This window comes from Protopterus annectens, chromosome 10.part0 (assembly GCF_019279795.1).
Source record: "Protopterus annectens isolate FY-2018-M chromosome 10.part0, PAN1.0, whole genome shotgun sequence".
NCBI lineage: Eukaryota > Metazoa > Chordata > Ceratodontiformes > Protopteridae > Protopterus > Protopterus annectens.
The window spans coordinates 1,060,928,668-1,060,949,763 of record NC_056744.1 but is presented as its reverse complement, the minus strand read 5'-3'; the positions used below and the strand labels follow the sequence as shown (position 1 = coordinate 1,060,949,763).

General features: G+C 40.3%; 1 protein-coding gene across 1 annotated transcript in view; it reads right to left on the bottom strand.

Annotated features, from left to right (window-relative positions):
• Positions 1-21,096, bottom strand: part of LOC122813474 (cytochrome P450 4B1-like) — a 561,508-nt gene that overhangs the window by 117,333 nt on the left and 423,079 nt on the right. The window contains exon 9 of the mRNA XM_044085809.1: positions 8,722-8,855. Coding sequence (XP_043941744.1) covers positions 8,722-8,855 — 134 coding nt within the window. The remainder of the gene's footprint in view (positions 1-8,721; positions 8,856-21,096) is intronic.

Genomic DNA, 21,096 nt, shown 5'->3' with positions numbered 1-21,096 from the left:
GTTGGTATTTGATGGATAAGTCCCACTGAGCAGTTTTAACCATGAATAAAAAGGCCAAGAATGCAAATCATAGATTATACGAAAGACAAGGCAACTGGGCTTAGTAGCCATTTACACCTTGACAGTACCCCCATTAGATCTCCCCTCTTCTTTTAATGAGACACAGACCAGTTGGGCCAGAGGTGAATTTTTGAATACCCATCCAGTTACAGAGCTGCCATTTGAAGGAAGATGATGTAGCACACTGCTTAACATGCAATGGAAGTCTGTTTTTTTTTTTGGGGGGGGGGTTAAGCATTGCATGATAAATCTATCTCTCCATCTTATTTTGTTTATCTGCTAATACAGATTTAGATTCCTAGTCCTTGTATGACTGCTTGATTTATGGAGCTATAAGAGGTCTTGGACTACTTGATCTCTAATGCCCAAGAATGCAAGGCAGAGATTGCCCCTAGGAAGTCAGTAGGATACTGAATACAGGCACAGTGCTTCCAGTGTCTCCTGGCACCTCAGATCCTTTAAGCCTATGATAATTTTAGTTAGCTACCCCTTGGATCTCTCAGCTGTTTGTTATGTCTAATGAGATACGTCACAAAAGGGGCAGTGAATTCTGTGATGCTTCCAATCAATGTGGAAGTCAAGGGAATGAAACCATCTTTTGCTCTAGAGAATATTCCTTTGCAATCAGCTCTGTTAGGTAGAAAGATCTCCCTGCCACATTTGGGAAATGATGATCAAATATGGGCAGTTATCTACCCATGTTCCCAGGTCAAAAACTATTTTCTCATTTTGAGGTGCCATGTTGTCTACTCTATATGCAGGATGTGGTAAGTGTTACTGAATGTGATAATATTGCATCTTTGTGCTAACGAATGTAAGTTCATGTTGGAGTGCCTGCATGTGAAATGGAGACTAGAGAATGGCACCCACTTGTAGTTATCCACAAATTTGGTTAGCCATACATTGTCATTTTTGATTTGGAGAGCTAAGAAGTAGATATCTAGTAGCAGAGATCCCAGTGCAGAACCCAGTGGGACACCAACGGTCACCTTCATGCTCTCAGAGTATGCATCTACCACCCTCACTATGTGGGTTCTGTCAGTCAGCCAATTTACTATCCATCTCTCCACATAAGGATCAGTTATGAGCACAGTTAGCTTGCTGATTAAGTTAACATGTGGTAGGGTATGAAAGGCCTTGGTCAAGTTGAGGTACACTGTATGGACAGTATGTCCACTGTCCATGGCTTGTGTTACCCTTTCAAAGAGGTTTACCAGATTCTTTAAACAGGATCTACCCTTTACAAAGCTAAACTACTGAGGGTCAAGTCTAATAAGCTTCTTAATATCATAGTTAACCAGATCTGTTATGATGAGTTCCATAGATTTACAGATGAGACTTGTTTCTGGGGTCAATGGTGGTGCAAGTGGCATCACAACAGCTGTGCACCAGACCTTGGGGACAAAGCAAGTGGCTAGGCTTAGGCTGAATAGATTGAGTGGATATGCCAATACCTGTTTAGTACCGTTTATTAGGCAGACAGGTGTATTATCCAGTGCCATGGAGGATGTATTTTTTGTTCTGGAAAGTACCTTTAGTAGATGTTTTTAGTGATGATGAGGGGTCAGATATTCTTATGTATATGTGGTCATTGTATAGTTGTCTTAAGGGTAGAATTCACACTTAACTTGTTTGCTGGAAATTTGGTTTGGCAATATACACTGGATTGGAGTAATTAGTGATATACTGAATAAGTTCTGAGCAATGTTTCAGTGTCAATCCTTACTTTCTCGACGTAACTAAAAAAAAGGTTTGTAATTATCTTTAGCTTCCTATGCTAGTCTGAGTTCACTGGTTGTTGTTTTTCTGATGGTAGTTTTTAGATTCTTATACTCTTTTAAGTTTTTTTTCTTTTGTTGTATAGTTTTTTATGCTTTTGAATATTCCATTTTTTTAGATAGTTGGGACTGCCAAATTAATATAGTTATCTAGGTAAGATTAGCATTTATTTGCATAACTGTTTGTCATATCAACATATTGGGCTGCATAGTCATATTTGATATTAGAGCCTCTATTATAGAGTTGTAGAAGATTTGTACATTTGAAGTCCTTAAATTCTGCGATATTTGCATCTGTAGATTAGGAGATTTGAAGATGAAAGTTACTAGTATTCTTAAACAATAAAAATACACAAGAAAAAGCATTTCTGCAGGAAGGCACCAGAAAATGAATACTAATTTGGATATTTTTTTTTTTTTTTTTTTTTTTTTTTAAATTCTTTTTATTGATTTTTAGTCATAACAACAAATTTGGATAGTTTTATTCTGTTACTTTCCAAGTTAATACTACCAAATGCCTATAGAATGTCCCTGGTGTGAGGCCTTTGGTGCTATTTATCTTTGGCTTTGTTCCTAATTCTAGAACTAAAAGACTGATATCTATACCAGGGTATGTTAAGTAACTTTCATATCTATACCAGGGTATGCTAAATAACTTTTGTGCTCAAATTAATTTGCTTCAGAGTTGTTCACCTTTATTTAATACATGAGGAAATCAGTTTCTTATTTATATCAATTTTCCAAAAAATAAAAAAATAAATACCATTCATTTTTGTGGTATCTTCATGTGGAACAAAATTTGTGCTCTCAGAAACCAATTTTCTTGCTCAATATGAAAACATACCTCTCAAGTGTACCTCATTACGAGGAAAGTACAGTTTTGTACCTACCATAAATGTAGATGTTCGAGTGCTAATACAGCTGCAGTCATAACAGATGGGTTCTCCTGTCGGCCAAATTCCAAAGTCTAGGTCCTGCGTCGGTTGTCGTCACCTCTTCCCTGACGTCAGTGCGACAGGGGTATAAAGGAACCAGCCGCCATTTTCTTCAGTTTTTCTTGCCCCAGATGTCAGGTGCCCCCAGAAGGAAGGCTATACATAAATTTGTGTAATAAAGCAATGCAATATAATCAAAATACAGTAGTTGCAAGCAAATACACCATAAATGAATACCCCAATCAGGTTGTATGAGGAGGTGTTAGCCAATAGGCCTGTCCCAAGAGGGAAAGGAGGGAGGGAAACCTGGACTGCAGCTGTATTAGCACTCAAACATCTACATTTATGGTAGGTACAAAACTGTACTATGTTCATCGTGCATACAGCTGCAGTCATAACAGATGGGTAGAATCCCAAAGCTAAGAAAGGGGTGGTAGGCACTAGGTGGAACTAGGAGGAGCCAGGATGCCCTCCAAGACTGCAGTGGCAAAGCCTGCTCTGGTTTTGGAGTATAATGGTAGGTGGTAGTGCTTGGAGAAGGTATGCACAGAACTCCAAGTGGCTGCTTCCAAAATATCTTTGGTAGGAACTCCTCTGAGGAAAGCTGCAGAGGTAGCTGTGGCCCTTGTGGAGTGAGATCTGATGCCTGTAGGTACAGTTTTGCCATGAAAAGAAAAGCAAAAACGTATGCAGTGGGCTATCCATTTTGAGATTGTCTGTTTGGAAATTGGCTTTCCTTGAGTTCCTACAGCATAGGACACAAAGAGCTGTTCTGATTTTCTGAAAGGCTTTGTTCTGTCCAAATAATAACGCAGTTGTCTATGGATGTCCAAGGAATGTAGTAATCTCTCCCGTTTGTTTTGAGGATTAGGATAAAAGGTAGGTAAGTGTATGGCCTGATTCAAAGCTATCCTGGATACCACTTTAGGCATAAAGGACGGGTTGGTTCGTAAGGAAACTCTGTCCTGAGGGAAGATGATAAAAGGCTGCACCGCCATGAGAGCTTGTAGTTCTGAAACTCTACGAGCTGAAGTAATAGCTAGAAGGAAAGCTGTTTTCCAGGACAAATATTGCAAATCTGATGAGGCAGCTGGCTCAAAGGGAGGCAAGGTCAGTTTTTCCAGAATGAAATTGAGATCCCAAGCAGGTATTGGTTGCTTCCTTGGGGGTCTTAGATTCTTAGCCCCTCTGAGGAACTGTCTTAAGAGAGGGTGAGAGAATAAGGGTGGATCAGTGTTGTATTCTGCAGAAATGGCTAAGGCATGGATTTTGATGTTGGAGAATGAAAGTCCACTGCTTAGCAGCTCAGCTAGATACTGTAGTATTTGAGGTAAATTCAGTTTTCCGGGATCCTGGCCCTTTTTCTCATTCCAGACACAAAACCGTTTCCATTTTGCGGAGTAAGCTTTTCTAGTTGACGGCCTTCTGGCCTCCAAAATGACATCCTGCACCTCCTTGGAGAGTAGGGTCTGTTGTGATGCTAAGGAATCTTCCATGCAGCTAGATTGAGTGTTTTTAGCTGGCTGTGTAGAGTTTTGAAGCTGTGCTGAGTCAGGAGAAGAGGCATTAGAGGCAGGGTCCACAGTGGGGAATGTGTCAGGCTCCTCAGGAGTGGGTACCAGTGTTGTCTTGGCCAGTCTGGAGCAATGAGAATCATCTTTGGTCTGTCTGCTCTGGTTTTCAGTAGAACTTTGGGCAGCAGAGGAAGAGGTGGGAAGGCATAAACTGTCATTGATGTCCAACTGAAAGAGAGAGCGTCCACTCTCCAGGCCTTTGGATGAAAAATCCTTGAGCAGAATTTTGTCAATTGGTGATTTTTGTGGGAGGCAAAGAGATCTACGAAAATCACAAAAATACATTATAAACTCTAACTAGAAAAGACCAGGAATTCCAATCACCCAGGTAGAAATGCCGCAGCAAACTCACTCACAAGATGGTAATCCACGCTGTAGAAGATGAATCGAACACCACAGCAATAATGGATAATTTATTGTAAAAACACAAGAGAAACACGAAGGCAAAGAGATCTATGTCTGGCCTTCCCCATGCTTGGATTATTTCTGTAAAAACTTTTGGATGCAACTTCCATTCGTGTGGATCTGTCATATTTCTGCTTAGGTTGTCTGCCAGTGTGTTTTCTTTGCCTGGCAGGTACTGTGCTTGTAGTTCGATTTGTAAGTCCATGGCTCTGTTCCAAAGTGACATGGCCAGTCTGCATAGGGGGTATGAATGCGTTCCTCCCTGCTTGTTTATGTACCACATAACTGTGGTGTTGTCCGTTCTTATCAATAGTTGACCTGTTTGCAGAAGGACTTTGAAAGCTATAATAGCATTTATTACTGCTAACATTTCCTTTTGATTGATGTGAAGTTGCTTTTCTTTTTGGGACCATTTGCCCTGAATGCACCGATCTGTCAGGCGTAGTCCGAGGCGTCTGTTGTGATGACTTGATTTGCTTGAGGCTTGCTGAATGGAAGACCTGTGTTTGTTTGGCATGCTTGAGCCCACCACAGAAATTCCTTTTGTAGACATGGAATGAGTGGTATTATTGTTTCCAAACTGTGGCTGTGTTGAGACCATAGGTTTTTCAGGTACCATTGAAGTTTCCTCATATGCAGCTTTGCACATGGGATTAGTAAGATGCAAGATGCCATGAATCCCAGAGCCTGCAGAATTTTCCTTGCAGTCAGCCTGGTGCAATTTGCTAGTGCTCTGAAGTATTGAGTTAGTTGCCCCTGCTTCTCTGGCGTGAGGTAGGCCATCTGGGTGTTTGTGTCCAAGTTGGCACCCAGGAAAATAATCTTCTGAGAGGGTATTAGCCTTGATTTCTTTTTGTTGACTGTGTATCCCAGAGAGTTCAACAACATTATTACATAAGCCAGATGTTTCAGGAGAATGTGCTTGCTGTCCACTTGGATCAGGCAGTCATCCAAATAGGGGTATATTTGTATCCCTTGAAGTCTGCAGTAGGGAATTACTGATGCCAGGCATTTCGTGAATACTCTGCAGTAGATAAGCCAAAGGGCAATGCAGAGAATTGATAATGGGTTGAACCTGCAAGAATTCTGAGGTATCTTCTGCAATTTTGTCTGATTGGGACATGCAGGTATGCCTCCTTGAGGTCCAATGTTACCAGCCAAGACTCCTTGCCCAGCATGGGAAGAAGCTGCTGTAGAGTGAGCATCTTGAATTTTGGTATGAGTAGAAATGTGTTTAGGATGGATAGGTCCAAAATAGGTCTCCAATCTTTTCCCTTCCTTGGTACCAGGAATAGTCTGGAATAAAAACCTTGACCTTGTTCTTGCGTAGGTACCTCTTGAATCGCTTTCATGTCTATGAGATCTGTAATTTGCTTTTGTGCCTCTGCCCTTTGATTGTGTGGCAGGTTCGGCATGCCTCTCATTTTTGGAAGGGTGTGAAAATGGAATCTGTAGCTTCTGTTTATAATGTCCAGGATCCATTTGTCTTTTGTGACAATATGCCAATTTTTTGAAAATAATGCCAGTTTTCCTTCTAAGGGGGCTGCCATTTGAGTCTTGCTTGGCATGCAAAGGGGAAAGTCATTGGGTTTGCTTTCTGAATGATTGTGAGTTATCCTCACCACCTCTTTGTGTAGGAGCTTGCCATTGTCTGCCTCTAAACGATCCTTGGGATTGTCCTCTGCCCCTCTGGTGCCTGTATCTACCTCTTTGGGGTCTGTCCGTGGCTGGAAAGGACCAATTTTTGGAAGGCCAATTTCTACTGAAACGTGGGGGTTGTACCTGTAGAAAATCCTTCACAGTTTGCATTGATTTAGCTTTTTCCTCCATTTTCCTTAATACCTCCTTAGCATTAGCACCAAATAATACATCCTTTTGTAGAGGGGCATCTAGTAATTTAGCTTTGACATGATCAGGCAAGGTTTGTTCCTTGAGCCAGGCATGTCTACGTATGACTGATCCTGTAACAGCAGCTCTACATGAGGCCTCTAGAGCATCAAAACCACATTGTAAGGTATGCTTACCCACTTGTTCTGCACTATGCATCAAATCCTGCAACTCCTTCATGTCTGGTTGTTCAGGTTGTGACATTTTACTTTTCAATTGTGATAACAAAAACTGTTGGTATTTTAGCATATGGAACTGACAGTTTAAGGCCCTCATGGTTAAGGTAGCCGAGGTATATACCTTTTTCCCCACCTTTCTAAGGATCTGGAATCTCTCGAAGGTAATGGATTTTTAGCAGTGGAGGCCTTAATTCCCTTGGGGCCCTGTGAGATGGTTTCTGGGTCAGCAGCATGGCTTTTGTATAGAAATTGGTGTGAGTCAGGGACCCTGTAGTACCTGTCAGGCTTGACTGGGGCTGGAGGCAGAGAATCTGGGTTAAGGCAGGCCTCCGAGTAAACATCATCTAGGATGTCCAAGACAGGAGGTATAGCCAGAGGCCTGTGCTGAGGTAGCAAGAGAAATTCCCTAAGCCTTTTCTTGGAATCTGAATAATCTTGGCCTTCCCAGTGGAAGTGTTCCCTTAAGGTATGCAAAGTTTCCCCGAATGAGTAATCCTCTGGGTGGGATACAGAAGGAATGGACTCCTCTGCATCAGAGTCTTCAAAAGGGGAGTAAGAATGTTCCTGATCATCAGAGTGCTCTGAAAGAATGGAGCCCTGATCAGAGGATGGGGATTCTTCCTCCACTCTGGGCCTTTTCCCCGTGGGGTTGAGGAACCCTGATAAGAGTAATTAAATCCTCAGCCATTTTAAGCATCTGTTTTTTAGGCATGGGGCCTGGAGATGGGCCCTGTGTAGCTTGTCTCTTAGAGTGCATGGCTGTTTTAGACTTAGTGAAAGCCTTGATGAAAAAAGAAGAGGAAGGTCTGAAGACACCTTGAGTGGAGGTAGAGCTGTCCACATTAGACACCGCCAATGAAGTGTCGCCGGTAGTCAGGGCTGCTGAGAACCGGACCATGTGTAGTCGGCTTTGGCGGTGTGTTGGTCCTTATCTTTGCTTTTTAGACAAACTGGAGTCGGAGTATCCGGCGACATAATATAGTTAAATGTTTTCCCAAAATAATGGGTGCGCTGACTCTCGCCGCGCTAATAATGCGTTTATTGAATGTGTGCACAAAAAGCGACAGTCCGTCCGTGGTCTGGGCCTAAACAAGGTATACAGAGGGAATGGAAATTATTTGCTTCCCACATGAAATACAATTGTTAACTTTGTCTGACATCGGTCTGAGGCAAGAAAAGTTTCAACGGGTACTTAGCTTTCAAGAAGACTTCGTTTCAAAATTTTTCGTAATTTCAGGAGCTGGCCGACTGGCACTTGTGAACTGCTTCGCAGCAAGAAAGACTGAAGAAAATGGCGCCGGCTGGTTCCTTTATACCCTGTGTCAGATTGACGGAAGAGAAGGGACACAACAACCGACGCAGGACCTAGTCTTCAGGAGAACCCATCTGTTATGACTGCAGCTGTATGCACGATGAACATCGTACCTCATTTGGAGTCTTAAAAAGTTCATGTTCTTCAAAGTTCTTCAATGTACCACACTGAAAGACTCTGCCATACATTCAGTGTTAGGAATTTTTTTAAGTGAACTCCATGGTAAATAGAAATGAATCATATTAATTCATTAAAAGATCTTTTTTATAAGTAAAACCAGCATATTTTAACCATCCTATGGCCTTCCTAGTTGAAGTTGTTAGTAAGCCATTAGTATGTCTTCCACATTTTGCCCATTTGTTCCACATTATGAGGGCTAGTGTTCCTCATTTTGGAGATGGAAGGTTGAGAGCTATGTATGAAAAGTATCCACATTTATTTATTAAAAGTGGGGAAAAAAGAAATTGTCCCTACAACAGAAAATGGATAAAAGGGAGAGGCCTAAATTAGCATGCAGGAAAGCTATAATCAGCAACATTATTCTTTACTAGATTAAACTCTAACTGGCATTAGCGTTGCTAACAGACAGACCTGCTGGCACTGATCTCCCATCAGGAAAGGTCATTGTTTTGGTGGTTGTTCGTCCTACTCCAGGTACAGGAGGGTAAAGTCTCAGGCATTCTTTAATAACCATGGTGGTGTAGGTCAACTTGCCAAGATCATTCCTAAAGAGAGTGAAAGAGAAGAAAATGTAATTTTATACTGAACTTCATTCTACAAACTGCCTCTCTAGTCTGCAGATCACATATTATAGTACTAATGTGGTTTGAAGTAAGAATATGTCAGAAGCTTAAGGTTTTACACACACACACACACACACACACACACACACACACACACACATATATATATATATATATATATATATATATATATATATATATATATAAATAAAATATCCAGTGTATATATTATCATAGTAATATCAGAAGCCAAGAAATGACTGGAAGAAACTGTTTAATCTAAAAATCCTGCAGGTTTAGGCAAATACAATCCCTCTTTTACTTACTTTGTCTGCACACGTGTTTATACACAGCCATAACAGGTTTGATATATTTAGTAGGATAGCTTATATACTTAACCCATTAAAAAAATCATCTCAAAAATGCAATGCAAAATACACACACTAAAATTGACTACATTTAAAATGGCCCCTAAGGGGCAGCTAGCCACTAGTACTTACCTATGAGCCTATGAACCTATGAACTTAAAAATCATTATTTTTTGACCTTACAATGTCAACTGAAAAACTGTTCTAGTCATTCTTGACTTTATTTGATGACAGCATAGTTGTTAATGTCTCCTGCAGCTGATAATACCATATCATTATGCCAATGTGTAAAAACCCCTACATGCTTGACATACATAAAGCTGTCTTATTGCTAAACAAGGTACATGTAAATATAGAAAACAGCATATAAAATAAGTTCTAAAATGATAGGGACTGCCAGCATTAATAACCATAGTTTATAGAAACTGGTCACTACAAAACATTTCTACAAAATGACAGCAATATTTTACAGAATCAATAACCACACACCAGACTATCCTCTGTGACACAGTACATGTGGGGAGGCTTTTGCTGGTGATCATAATACGATCAATCAAATATTTCCATGTAAGTATGCAGAAGATGAAACCTTATTCATAGTTTTCTTTCTGTACATTTTGTGCCATTATCTGTAAAGTATCTGTAACTTCTCTTCCTGAAAATGAGCTACAGTTCAGTTTTATGACAAAAAATTCAAAACATAAAGTATTTGTAACAATCATACTTTCCTGTATCTCCCTTGAACCATCCATCCTGTATCTTCAAACTGTATGCTCTTCTTTTGACACATTTCTTTGAAATATGGTATTCTTTGCAATCTGTGGATTCCTGAGGCATTTAAATGTTTCCCATACACCCTGCCTTTTCTTCTTTCTTCAGGACTGCACATATTAGACTCTCCTAATCTCTTTAGACAAGGCTTCACTAGACAGCATTGCCTACACTGCCCCTGTCATATCTAAATCCTTGCAAATCATGGTCTCTAGGACTGCACACAAAAATATAGATGGGTTTCCCTGAGAATGACCCAGTTGACCCAGGTTCATTTAGTAACTTGGGCGCTGGGGGAACCAGCAGGGAATGAGTAATGATAGTACTGAGTTTGCTCACCTCCCTCAACAAACAAGGTCCAGGATACGTGCCTCAAGATATGTGATCCAACTCTACATCCCCAGTAGATACCAGAGATGTGAGAGAAAGTGACAGAGCTTCATAAGACACCACTGATCACTCACCCCTTGGGTTGATTTTAGATATATATAGGGGAACTATATAGTTTAAGAACACAGCTGTACTGATTGCTTCCTGGCTTGTGAGTGGAAACATAAACAAGTAACAAAAAGAAAAAAAAATAAATAAAAGACTCTGCTGAAGATTGCTTTATATCATCTGATAAAATTGCCCTAGGTCCCTTCTCACTTCTCTTCCCACCTGGACTTTTTTTTTTTTGTTTGCATTGTTATTCTGTATTGTTTTGCAGCATTTTCTTTTACTGAATGTATTCCATTTTCTCCCTACAAAGCTAAAAACAATCTTTTATTCCATATATTATTTCACATGCCATTTGCTATTCTGGACTGGGTTTTGCTCACTTAATTATTTTGTTCAGTTAATTTTAATGTATTTACTTGCAGCCTTTTATCGTCTCATCTTTTGCATATGTACATATACTCCTTCCTCCTTAAATACCTTCAATGACCAACAACTAACCAACATGAGCAGTCTTTCTCCCTTTTTGTAATACATACATTTATTCTAGGTCATATCTTATTTTTTATTAAAATCCTATAACCATCCCTGCAGAAAATGTCTTTAAACAGACTCATAACTTATTACAAACTGTCCTATAATCCAGTCTATCTAGATTCCATTTTAATATTTTGTACACCTGCTTCAATCACAGAACAGAATATCAGACCACAGAACTGCATGATTCCTAACATTAGCTCATGTTATCTCTTCCACCTTAGATAACATTTGCATGCTGCTTAAAGACTAGAGCTAACTCTCCCCAGTAAAGACTTTTGCTAGTTGCTAAAAAATACTTTATGATATTCATATCACTTTCTTTAGCAAAATACAAAGTACCATTATTCCTGTTAAACTTTCCAAAGTTTAGTCTCCCATCACAACCAGTTTCCTTCTCTTATTCCAACTGTTCAATATGTCTTCTTTTTAATATTATTGTATACCTTAATATTAGGTAATTTGCATTCCATAACTAGTCTCTAATATACCACTCTGCCACCCAGAAATAATTTCTAATTATTTCAGTTTTACTGTTTTTCCTTAACCACCTAAAATAATCATGCCACTTTTGATACTCCCCCACACAATCTGTAAAGCCACATTTCTTCCACCTGTCATTTCTCCAAACTTCCTCAGTAAGTTTACACTAATTCTTTCATTACTTGTTTTCAGTATTCTGATGCCAGTGTCCTCATTATTGCCATATAATGCTCTTCCACTTTTAAAAAAATACCCTGTTTTATTTATGAAATTCCTTACCATACTGTTATTGTCTGTTTTGCCCTTCAGTCATTATCAGAAATCATTTTCTGGTCATATCTATTTCTTGCTGCATGGGTACTCCTCTATGCTTCTTTTCCCATTCCTCACAATCAAAGCCAGCAATGAGCTAATACATATCCCCGTACCATCCATCTTTCAGCATCACTCATTCAATACCATTAAGGTCAAATTACAAGCACACACACTTGCACACATACACGCACACATGCACACACGCACACACACACACACACACACACACACACACACACACGCACACACACACACACACACACACACACACACACACACACACACACACACACACACACACAGATAAGCCCCCTGCTTAGGCCTTGCTAGAATCACAGAAGTGAAGGGAAATATTAGCTGTCACTTGGGACATGAAACCAAGACCTTACAGCTGCTTCAAATAACTATTTTTCTTCCATGCTGTTCTGTCTTCTATTTTACCCAGACCCTGCTCCTTATGTCACTTAGCTGTTATAAATGCATATCTATTTTATTACCCTGCCATCTATGGGAAATGACACTACCTCAGTCACAGGTCACTGATGATCACAGTTTCCACACTGACTCCCCAACACTGCAGGACACACCCACTAAGACTTTAAATACAAATCACAGCCAGAAGTACATTAGTTCATACTAGCTTACAAGTCTTCTTACATTCTGCTGTAGTCTGTTATGTCTTAAGTAGTATACAAACTATATACATTGCATACTTTCCTCAACACAGGTCACACCTATAAAAGGGTTTTGAGTCAGTAGATCCACTATGGTCATCACTCCTTCCTCAATCTGTAAGAAGAAACAAAAATCCTGCTGGCTTTGGTCTTCAAGTCAGCTTCCTTCTTGCTTCAGCCACTAATGAGTGACTCTGCTGCTGTCATCAGTTGTCCTTCAGAGTGCTCATCGTTTCTCCTGGTGTCTCTGGTGTTTCTCCTTAGACTGGGAGTATGGATTAGGAGTTAGGCACATGCTCTGTGGCTGCAGGGTGGCCTTTGACAGGGAAGGGAGAACCACCCTTGCAAGCCTTATGGAAGGTACAGGGTTATGCTCCTTCACTAAAGAGCAATGATCAGCCTCTTCCTCAAATTAGCAATCATCTATCCATCTGCTCTTTGCCTGGGGTCCCTAAGAAAAAGAAAGCAGATGTGCTGGCATTTTTCCTCACACAGAGCAGACAACTGGCTGGGTTTGGTAAAAGGGTTGTTGGGATCATTTCAGTGCTTCAGTGATTATTATCCTTCTCAGAAGATGGAGAAAATTATTCCTCCTCAGATTCTGATTACCAGTCTGAGGGATAGGATTTGACTGTGGTTATGTTTCTCATATCCCCTCACTACAAGATGGAGATTCTGATTTTAAAAAAGTTTTTCCTTAGATTCTCCTCCTGAAAATGGACTTTTTAAAATGCTGTTGCCAATATGAGGAACTTTTTTCAATGGGAACAGAAAGACATGTCTGAATCTCCACAAAGATTTGATGTATTACAGGTGGGTTTCCTTAATCTGCACCTGCCCCTCCTGTTTTGTCTGCTTTACAGGATACTTTTTTGGCAGCCTGAACATTTTCTAACAGTCAGCCATCTGCTCCTAAAACATCTGACCAATTGCATAATGTGCCAGAGCTCCATAAGACTTTTTTCTAATCCTAGGGCAAACTCTGCTGTAATTTCCTTGCCAAAGTCAGCTTAGACCCAGTCGTAGCACCCCACTAAAGAAATGTCAGATAAATACATAAATAAATAAATTCTGCCAAGCTTTGTACAGCTTCTAGCCTTATCACTTTTGACAAACAGGAAAAGGTTTTAGATACAGTTGGTAAAAAGGTTTATTGTTCTTCTCTTGGCTTTCAGAATTGTGTGAATTATCGGATGCATATATTTAACTTTTCCCAGCTTCCTATGATAATTTAAGGAATGTAATTGATGATATCCCTCCTTTAAATACTAAAACTTCTGTGTGCTCCATAGCATCTGCTACATCACAGGTAATCATATAGTCTTTCAAGAGGGCTTATAACTCTGCTGATACTGTTTTCGGGGTTGCTGGAACTGGCTTTATTTGAAAAATATTTGCTTGGTTGCAGTCTTAAAATGTGCCAGAGCATGCTAAAACAAAAATTGTAAATGTTCCTATGTATAAGGAGGTGTGTTTTCCTTGTTCATCTGCAGAAATCCTTAAGGGTTTTGGTGACAGGGGAAATTAATTTGGTGGGTTACCAAGATTTTTCAACCTTTGTTTTCTAAATATAGCAACATTTTTTTCATTCAGAAAGCAGTGCAAGTGTACACTACAAGGTTCATACAAACTAAATTTCAAAAAACAGTGGCAGGGAAGATCTTCCCAGAATCAGAGACAACTTAAAATATTAGACTGACTACATGACCCTTTGGATTCTTTCCACTCCATTGGCAACCCCATAATTGTGCCCCATTATATAGGCCTTCATTATCCTTTGTGGCATCCTTCCTAATTTTCATGGGATATCACCACATCCTCCCAATCAAACTACCCTGTTCCTTCCTGTACTGGATCATGTCCTGTTTCAAGAGATAACAGAATCTGTTACCCTGATCAAAGAAGAAACTGAATTTATTGAAGAACATGTCTGGTGACAAAGAAAGAAAGAGAACATGGAGAACTGTTTTGTTTTTTTTCATTTGTAAACCTTCATATCATAGTTCAAAGAGCAATATGCTTTGTCTCCAGTCTCTGTTACCTCTCATTCTTCCCTTAGGTTTTCTGGTAATGCTAGATTTAAAAAGGTGCTTGCTATGTCATTCCAATCAGCAATTTCAGGTATTTTTGCATTTCTCTGTATCTAGTCTGCATATGGATTGCATTTTTAGTTTGCTGTACTGCCTTTTTGGTTACCCAAGAGTGTTTACAAAGTGTCCGACACCTGTAAAAGCCCACTGCAGATGTAGACAATTGACTGATTTTTGCAGATTATCTCACAGCTTGTCAGGAATCTCTGGCTTCGGAAGTAAAGTTACTTCTTAATCTAGGATTTCAGGTGAACAGAGAGAAATCTTCACTCATTCCGTCTCACAAGATAGTGTTTCTAGAGTGCCTTCTAAATTCAACACTTATGATGGCATTCCTTCTTCTAATCAAAATGGAGAGTTACAGGGAATAATTCCTGATACTTTCAAATCAGACACAGGCATATGCTGAAAAGTATCTGAGAATTCTTGGTCATGATTCCCTTGTCCAAATTTTCACATGAGAAAGATTCTATGGTTTGTCACATCAGTTTGGAATCACCACCAGCATCCTCAATCATTTCAAATTTTCATGCTGACATTTGTGAAAAGGGAGTTAAATCAGTAGGTAAATCAGTTGTCTCTCAGCCCTGGACTTCCTTTCTTCCTGCATGCTCCCATTTAGTCTTTAATGACAGATGCCTTAGACTTTGCTTGGGGAGTTGTGTCCAGGGAGTGAAAGTGCAGGGTCTATGGAACAAGCAAGACAAGTTAAAACACATACATGTCAAGGACGTGATGGCTCTAATAAATGCTCACAAATCTCTAAACTTCCCCCTTTGCAGATTAGGTATTACAGCCTTGATCAGGCAGGTCAGTTAAATTTGTCTCCCCAAGGCAACATATATTCTGTCAGACCAAAACATTGTGGCAGACAGTCTGAGCAAGATCAGGACAGACCTTCACAAATGGAAGTTACACGCTGGGGTCTTCCAGGAGTTGATTCCTCTGTGGAAAACTCCTCAAGTAGATTTGTCTGGCTCCTTGCAAAACATACAGTTAAATAAACTTTGCTCAAGGACTCCTTGCATGCTAGCCTGAAAGACAGATTACTTTTTATTCCCATGGACAGGAATGTACCTATATGCCTTTCCACCTTTTCTTCTAATTGCCACTGTTCTTCTCAAGACCCAGAAGGACTCTCATAAGTTGATACATGTATAATAGACTAATAACCACTACAGCCCTTAAAAGCCCAGCCATGCAACCCAAATGTGACCCAAAAATTTCATCTATATTTGTTTTATAGGTGGTATTTTACTGACTGCCCCTGTCCATCAGAGGCATAGGAGCCACACCAGGAGTGAATTTCTGATTACTCATCCATTTGGTTCAAGTTGCACTTAAATAGGGAGAGGGATGAGCCCTGTTTCACATGGATGAAGATCATGTTCCATAGAATGAGAATTCTCTGAGAAACATATCTGTCTCTCCAAAATGTCCTATGTATGTTGCAAGCAAAATTTAGGTCTTTTAATCTAGTAGTTCTGAAGATGATTGTTTTGTGGATGTGCAAAAGATGCATCAAAACTGTGTCCAGGGATACCTTCTATGCTAGGCAAGGATCACTTCTCAGAAGTCTGTATGATACTGAGTAAGGAGACAGGGCTTTGAGGCAATGAGCATAGGACATTATGTTTACTCCATTTATTTTGTTTGTAAGGATCCTTTGTGGACATTCCTGTTGCTACATGTGTCTGGTCAGGTACATACCAAAGGGGGCATTATACTCTATGATGGGCCTGATGAGGGCCGAGTACAGTGGTATGATCACCCCTCTGGATCTAAATGTCATCCCCTTGCTTATAAGTTGAGCAACATAGGATTTTCTTACTAACTTGTGCATATGCTGGTCAAAAGCTAGGTCACTATATACATGAGTTCCCAGATCCCTACCTAGTGAATCAACTGTTAAGGGTGTTTTATTGATGACATAGTTACCCAGGGTGGCAGACTTCCCAAAAGATAACTATAATGCATTTATTGATATTGAGTTTTAAGCCATGGCTTTGGCACCAAGTGTTTGTCTGTATTAGGCCCTCCTGAAGGGTGATCTTGCCGTGCGGAGATTCCCAAGGGCATTTACCACAATCATTATCACAGAACAGACTTCCTTAAACTAAAGAAAACTGGTATCCAGACTAATGGCCTGACATTTGGCTAACAAGTCAGGGTAGATGTTGCCATAGGTCAGCATACACTTAACTGACGGACCTCTGTGTACAATCTTATAATGCAGGCAAGCTTCCAAATGGAAGTGTTGCCACGGAAGTCTTTTCCACTTAAAAGCCACTTGTTCGACTTCTGAAAAAATCTTATCACATACCTCAGAATCGTGAGTTTGAAGCAGCACCAGCATTTCCTCAGTTAAATTCAGTTTAAGAAGTGGGTTAACTTGATTAGTTAGCATGTATTTTATCTTCTTATTAGTCCTCATTAGTACAGGAGACTTCTCCAGTTCAGGTTGGTAAGTTAATTCTACATCTCTCTCTTCAGCCATGTGCAGTTTCAGTGTGTAGATAAACAAAGCAAAAAAATACAAAGGACACACTGAAAACTGATAAAGCAGTTTAACCACACAAACAAAACTATGATGATGCAAAGACAAACTGTGTCAAAGTGTGTCCTGATTACTGGTAGAATTTTTAAACTTAAAACATATGCTGACTGCAACATGAAAAATGTTATACATATTGCAGACTGTGATTCGTACAATAGTTTTTATGTTGGGAAGACCAACAGATCACTTAAAGATCAGATTATACAACACTCAAGTGATATCAGACCCTGTAACAGAACCAATCCTTTATACCAGAATATTTTGGCCCATTCAGGGTATAAATTTAGTTTTATGGAAGTGGAAACTGTAATGGAGAGTCTTAGAGGTGGTGATCTGAACAATAGAACTGAATCCACTGAAGTCAGATGGATAGTGGACTTACAGGCTGACAAACAACCAGGATTAAATAAAACGGTACCTTTAAAGCCTCTCCTGAAAGCACAGAAATTAAGATGATGTGACTGGCTGTTTTTGAATGTATTACCTTTAATTTTAAATCACTCTGGAGGATCTGAAGAAGGCACACAGGCAAAGGGCTTATCTTCAGTATTTAATTTTTTATGTTTTGGTGATTTTATACAGTGTTATCAAAGCCTATGTTTTAGCTTTTGCTTTTATGCTTCCTATACCATGGAGACACCGTCTGACACAGTTTGACTTTGGATTCTCGTAGCCTAAAAATAAGGGAGAAAGAATCTTCATACTCTGAATGTCCATAGACAACTCAGATACTACACTGACAGAACAAATTCCTTCAGGATTTTTGATCAACCTTTTTGCCTGTTATGAAAGTAAGAAGAAAAGACAACCTATGTCTATATAGACAATATCTAAATAGTTGTCTCAGGCTATTACTTTTGTTATTCATACCATAACAAGTCACTTTAAGAAGTGGTCAGGGCCCACTCTATTAGAGCCCTGGCTACTTCTGTAGATTTTTTGGAAAGGGGTGGACTCTAGAAACAGACTAGAGGCAGCAACTTGGTTTTCACTGTGCACATGTACCAAACACTGCAATCTAGATTCCTTCTTTAGTCCTAGAACAAGATTTATTAGAACTATTCTTCATGGGATCCTGGTGTCTGATCTGGCTTCCTGCTCCCATACTCAATAAACTCTGGTTTCTTCCCATATTGATTAAGGCTACTGCAGCAGTGATATAATAAACACAGTACAGTTGTGTAAGTAAATGTACCATAACAATAGATGTTCAGACAGCTCACTAGTGCAATAGCTGCTCCCTCCCTCTCCTCATGTTTGCTATTTTTTGCCAGGGAGTGGGATTCGTTCATAGGTTTATAGATGTGCACTAGGTTAAAGGCCCTGGGGCCTTTACAAGTCTAGCCATAGGATTACACTGGAATCGTGCCACCCGGCCTTCATTCCCAGTGCCTCTGTCGGGTAGAGCCACTGGAGTTATCCCTGTGGTGAATTTTCTATTTCCCATCCACTCATCAAGATTTCTCTTGAAGAGGGTCAGCGAGGTGCTCTGCTTGACATGTATGGGAAGTCTATTCCATAGCATGGGCAGTCTCTGGGTTATGAACCTGTCCCTCCAGCATGTTCTGTTGACTGTGGTAATGAGGTTGAGATCTCTGAAGCATGTGGTGTGGTGGGATTGAGATTTCTTTAGATGTACCATTTCTAACAGATCTGGGTCACACATAGCTTTGTAAGTCAGGCAGAGATCGCCTCTAAGTAGGCGATATAAGACAGAGAATAGTTGGAGTTTTTTGAGTCTGTCCATCTAGGACAAGTGTTTAAGGCCTAGGATCCTTTTTGTGAGGTACTTTTGCGGCCTCTCCAGTTGTTGCAGGTGTCTAGTGAGGTACATACCAAATAGGGGATTGTACTCGATGACTGGCCTAATGAGGGAAGAGTAGAGGGTGACAATGACCTCTTTCTTCCTGGATGCAAAACCCTTAGTAATGAGATGTGCCACATAGAAGGACTTTCTGACCACAGTGGCAATGTGGTGATCAAAAGAGAGGTTTCTATCAACCTGGGTTCCCAGATCTCTTATAATGCCTTCTGTGTTCAGTGGACTACCATCGATGTGGTAATTCATGGATTTTTCCCAAAGGGGATGACAACACATTTTTTTGGCATTGAGCTTAAGGCCATGGTTCTGACACCAGTCACTGGTCTCAGTGAGGCCATTCTGTAGGATATCAACATCACTTGGGGAGTTAATAATAGCTCCCAACATGCAATTGTCTGCAAACTTTGTCAGCCAGAGTCTCTTCGTGTTGGCCTAGACTTCAGAGAAGTAGAAACCAAACAGGAGAGGATCCAGGACCGAACCCTGTGGGACTCCACTCGTGACTAGTCGGCAGTCTGACTTGGAGTCAGCTACTTTCACTCTGTGGGTTCTATCTGTGAGTCAGTTTGCAACCCACCTAGTGATATGGGGGTTGATGCCTAGCTTAGTGAGTTTTTCTTTGACTCCTGGGTGGGGAATGGTATCAAAGGCCTTGGCCAGATCAAGGTAGGCTGTATGAACCACCTTGCCTTCATCCATAGCTCTGGTGACTGACTCAAAGAAGTTGATCAGGTTGAGCAGGTATGATCTACCCTTCACAAAACCAAACTCTGTGGGATTCAGAGTTTAGAAATTCGCTATATACTTGTTTATTAGGTCCATGATGATGTGATCCATAGCTTTGCATATCAGACTCGTAAGGCTAATGGGGCAATAGTTTCCAGGGTCTGTAGTCGGTCCTCCTTTGTGGAGAGGGATGACTGTAGCAGTGCGCCATTTGGTAGGGACAAAGCCTGAGGTGAGGCTGCGACTGAACAGGGCACACAGGTGAGGTGCCAGTTCACTCTGTACTTCATGTAGAACACAGCCAAGGATATTGTCAGGTCCCAAAGAAGCTATATTCTTGGCCTTGGAAAGTGCTATTTTAACCTGTACAGCTGTAATACTGGGTGCCTGGCAATCTGCTGGTATTGTGATTGTCCTTTGTGGGGGAGTAAAGTTGGCACTGAATCTATCGGTCAGTAAATTGGCAATATCTGTTGGCTTGGTATAGGAGGTACCATTGTGCAGTAGCTCAGAGCAAATCTTAGTTGATTTTGTATTCCTATTTGGAATCCCTATCTACTGAGGCAAGAAAGCTCTGAAGTATTTGGCACCCTATCCACTGGTTTTCTCTACAATCCTCATGCTTACCATTAGCTAGGACACATGGAAGGAACCCTAAAACTTTGGAAAGCTGGCCTTCTGTGTTTGATTCATGGCAGGATGTCTTATATTGCTTAAGGCTACTGCAGCAGTGATCTATTCGAAAATCTTCTGTTACTGTATATATACTCAGACATTCGTACTATATTAAGAAATCTGAGTACTTAACCCCATTACCGCCTGCTGTGTCTGGTCTCATAATATCCATGGGCAGGCATTATTTTCACAGTAACACACATCCAATTAGGCATTACTACCTGCTTATTGCCTGTTGTTAAGTCTTCACACACAGCTAGAATGTTTATTGTTACTGGTCACTTGTAATCAACACAAAAGCATCTGAATTTATCTACTGAGATGCAATGTCATGGTATCTTTCCTTCCTTCCTTTCCTGGTCATTTTGCAGGCTGTCATACAAATTAAAAACACAACACCAAAGGCACCAAGGCACTAAAACTGAATACTCAAACACTAGAAACACCACTGTTCTCAGCTGCAATACATCTGAAGAAAAACATGTTTTTTCTTCACATGTATTGCAGCTGAGAACAGTCATGTGTTTCTAGTGTTTGTCATACAAATTAACTTCAAAATACTATTTCATGCTCAATGTGAACTTCACAGTATAAAAGAGTCTGTAGGCTAGAGCAAGTTAAAGAGAAATACTGCTGTCAAACAGCTGCAGGAATTAAATACCAACAGTGAATAAGTAAGACATTGCATATTCTCACGGTGTAAACACTACAGTATGAGTGTGTGTGTGTGTGTGTGTGTGTGTGTGTGTGTGTGTGTGTGTGTGTGT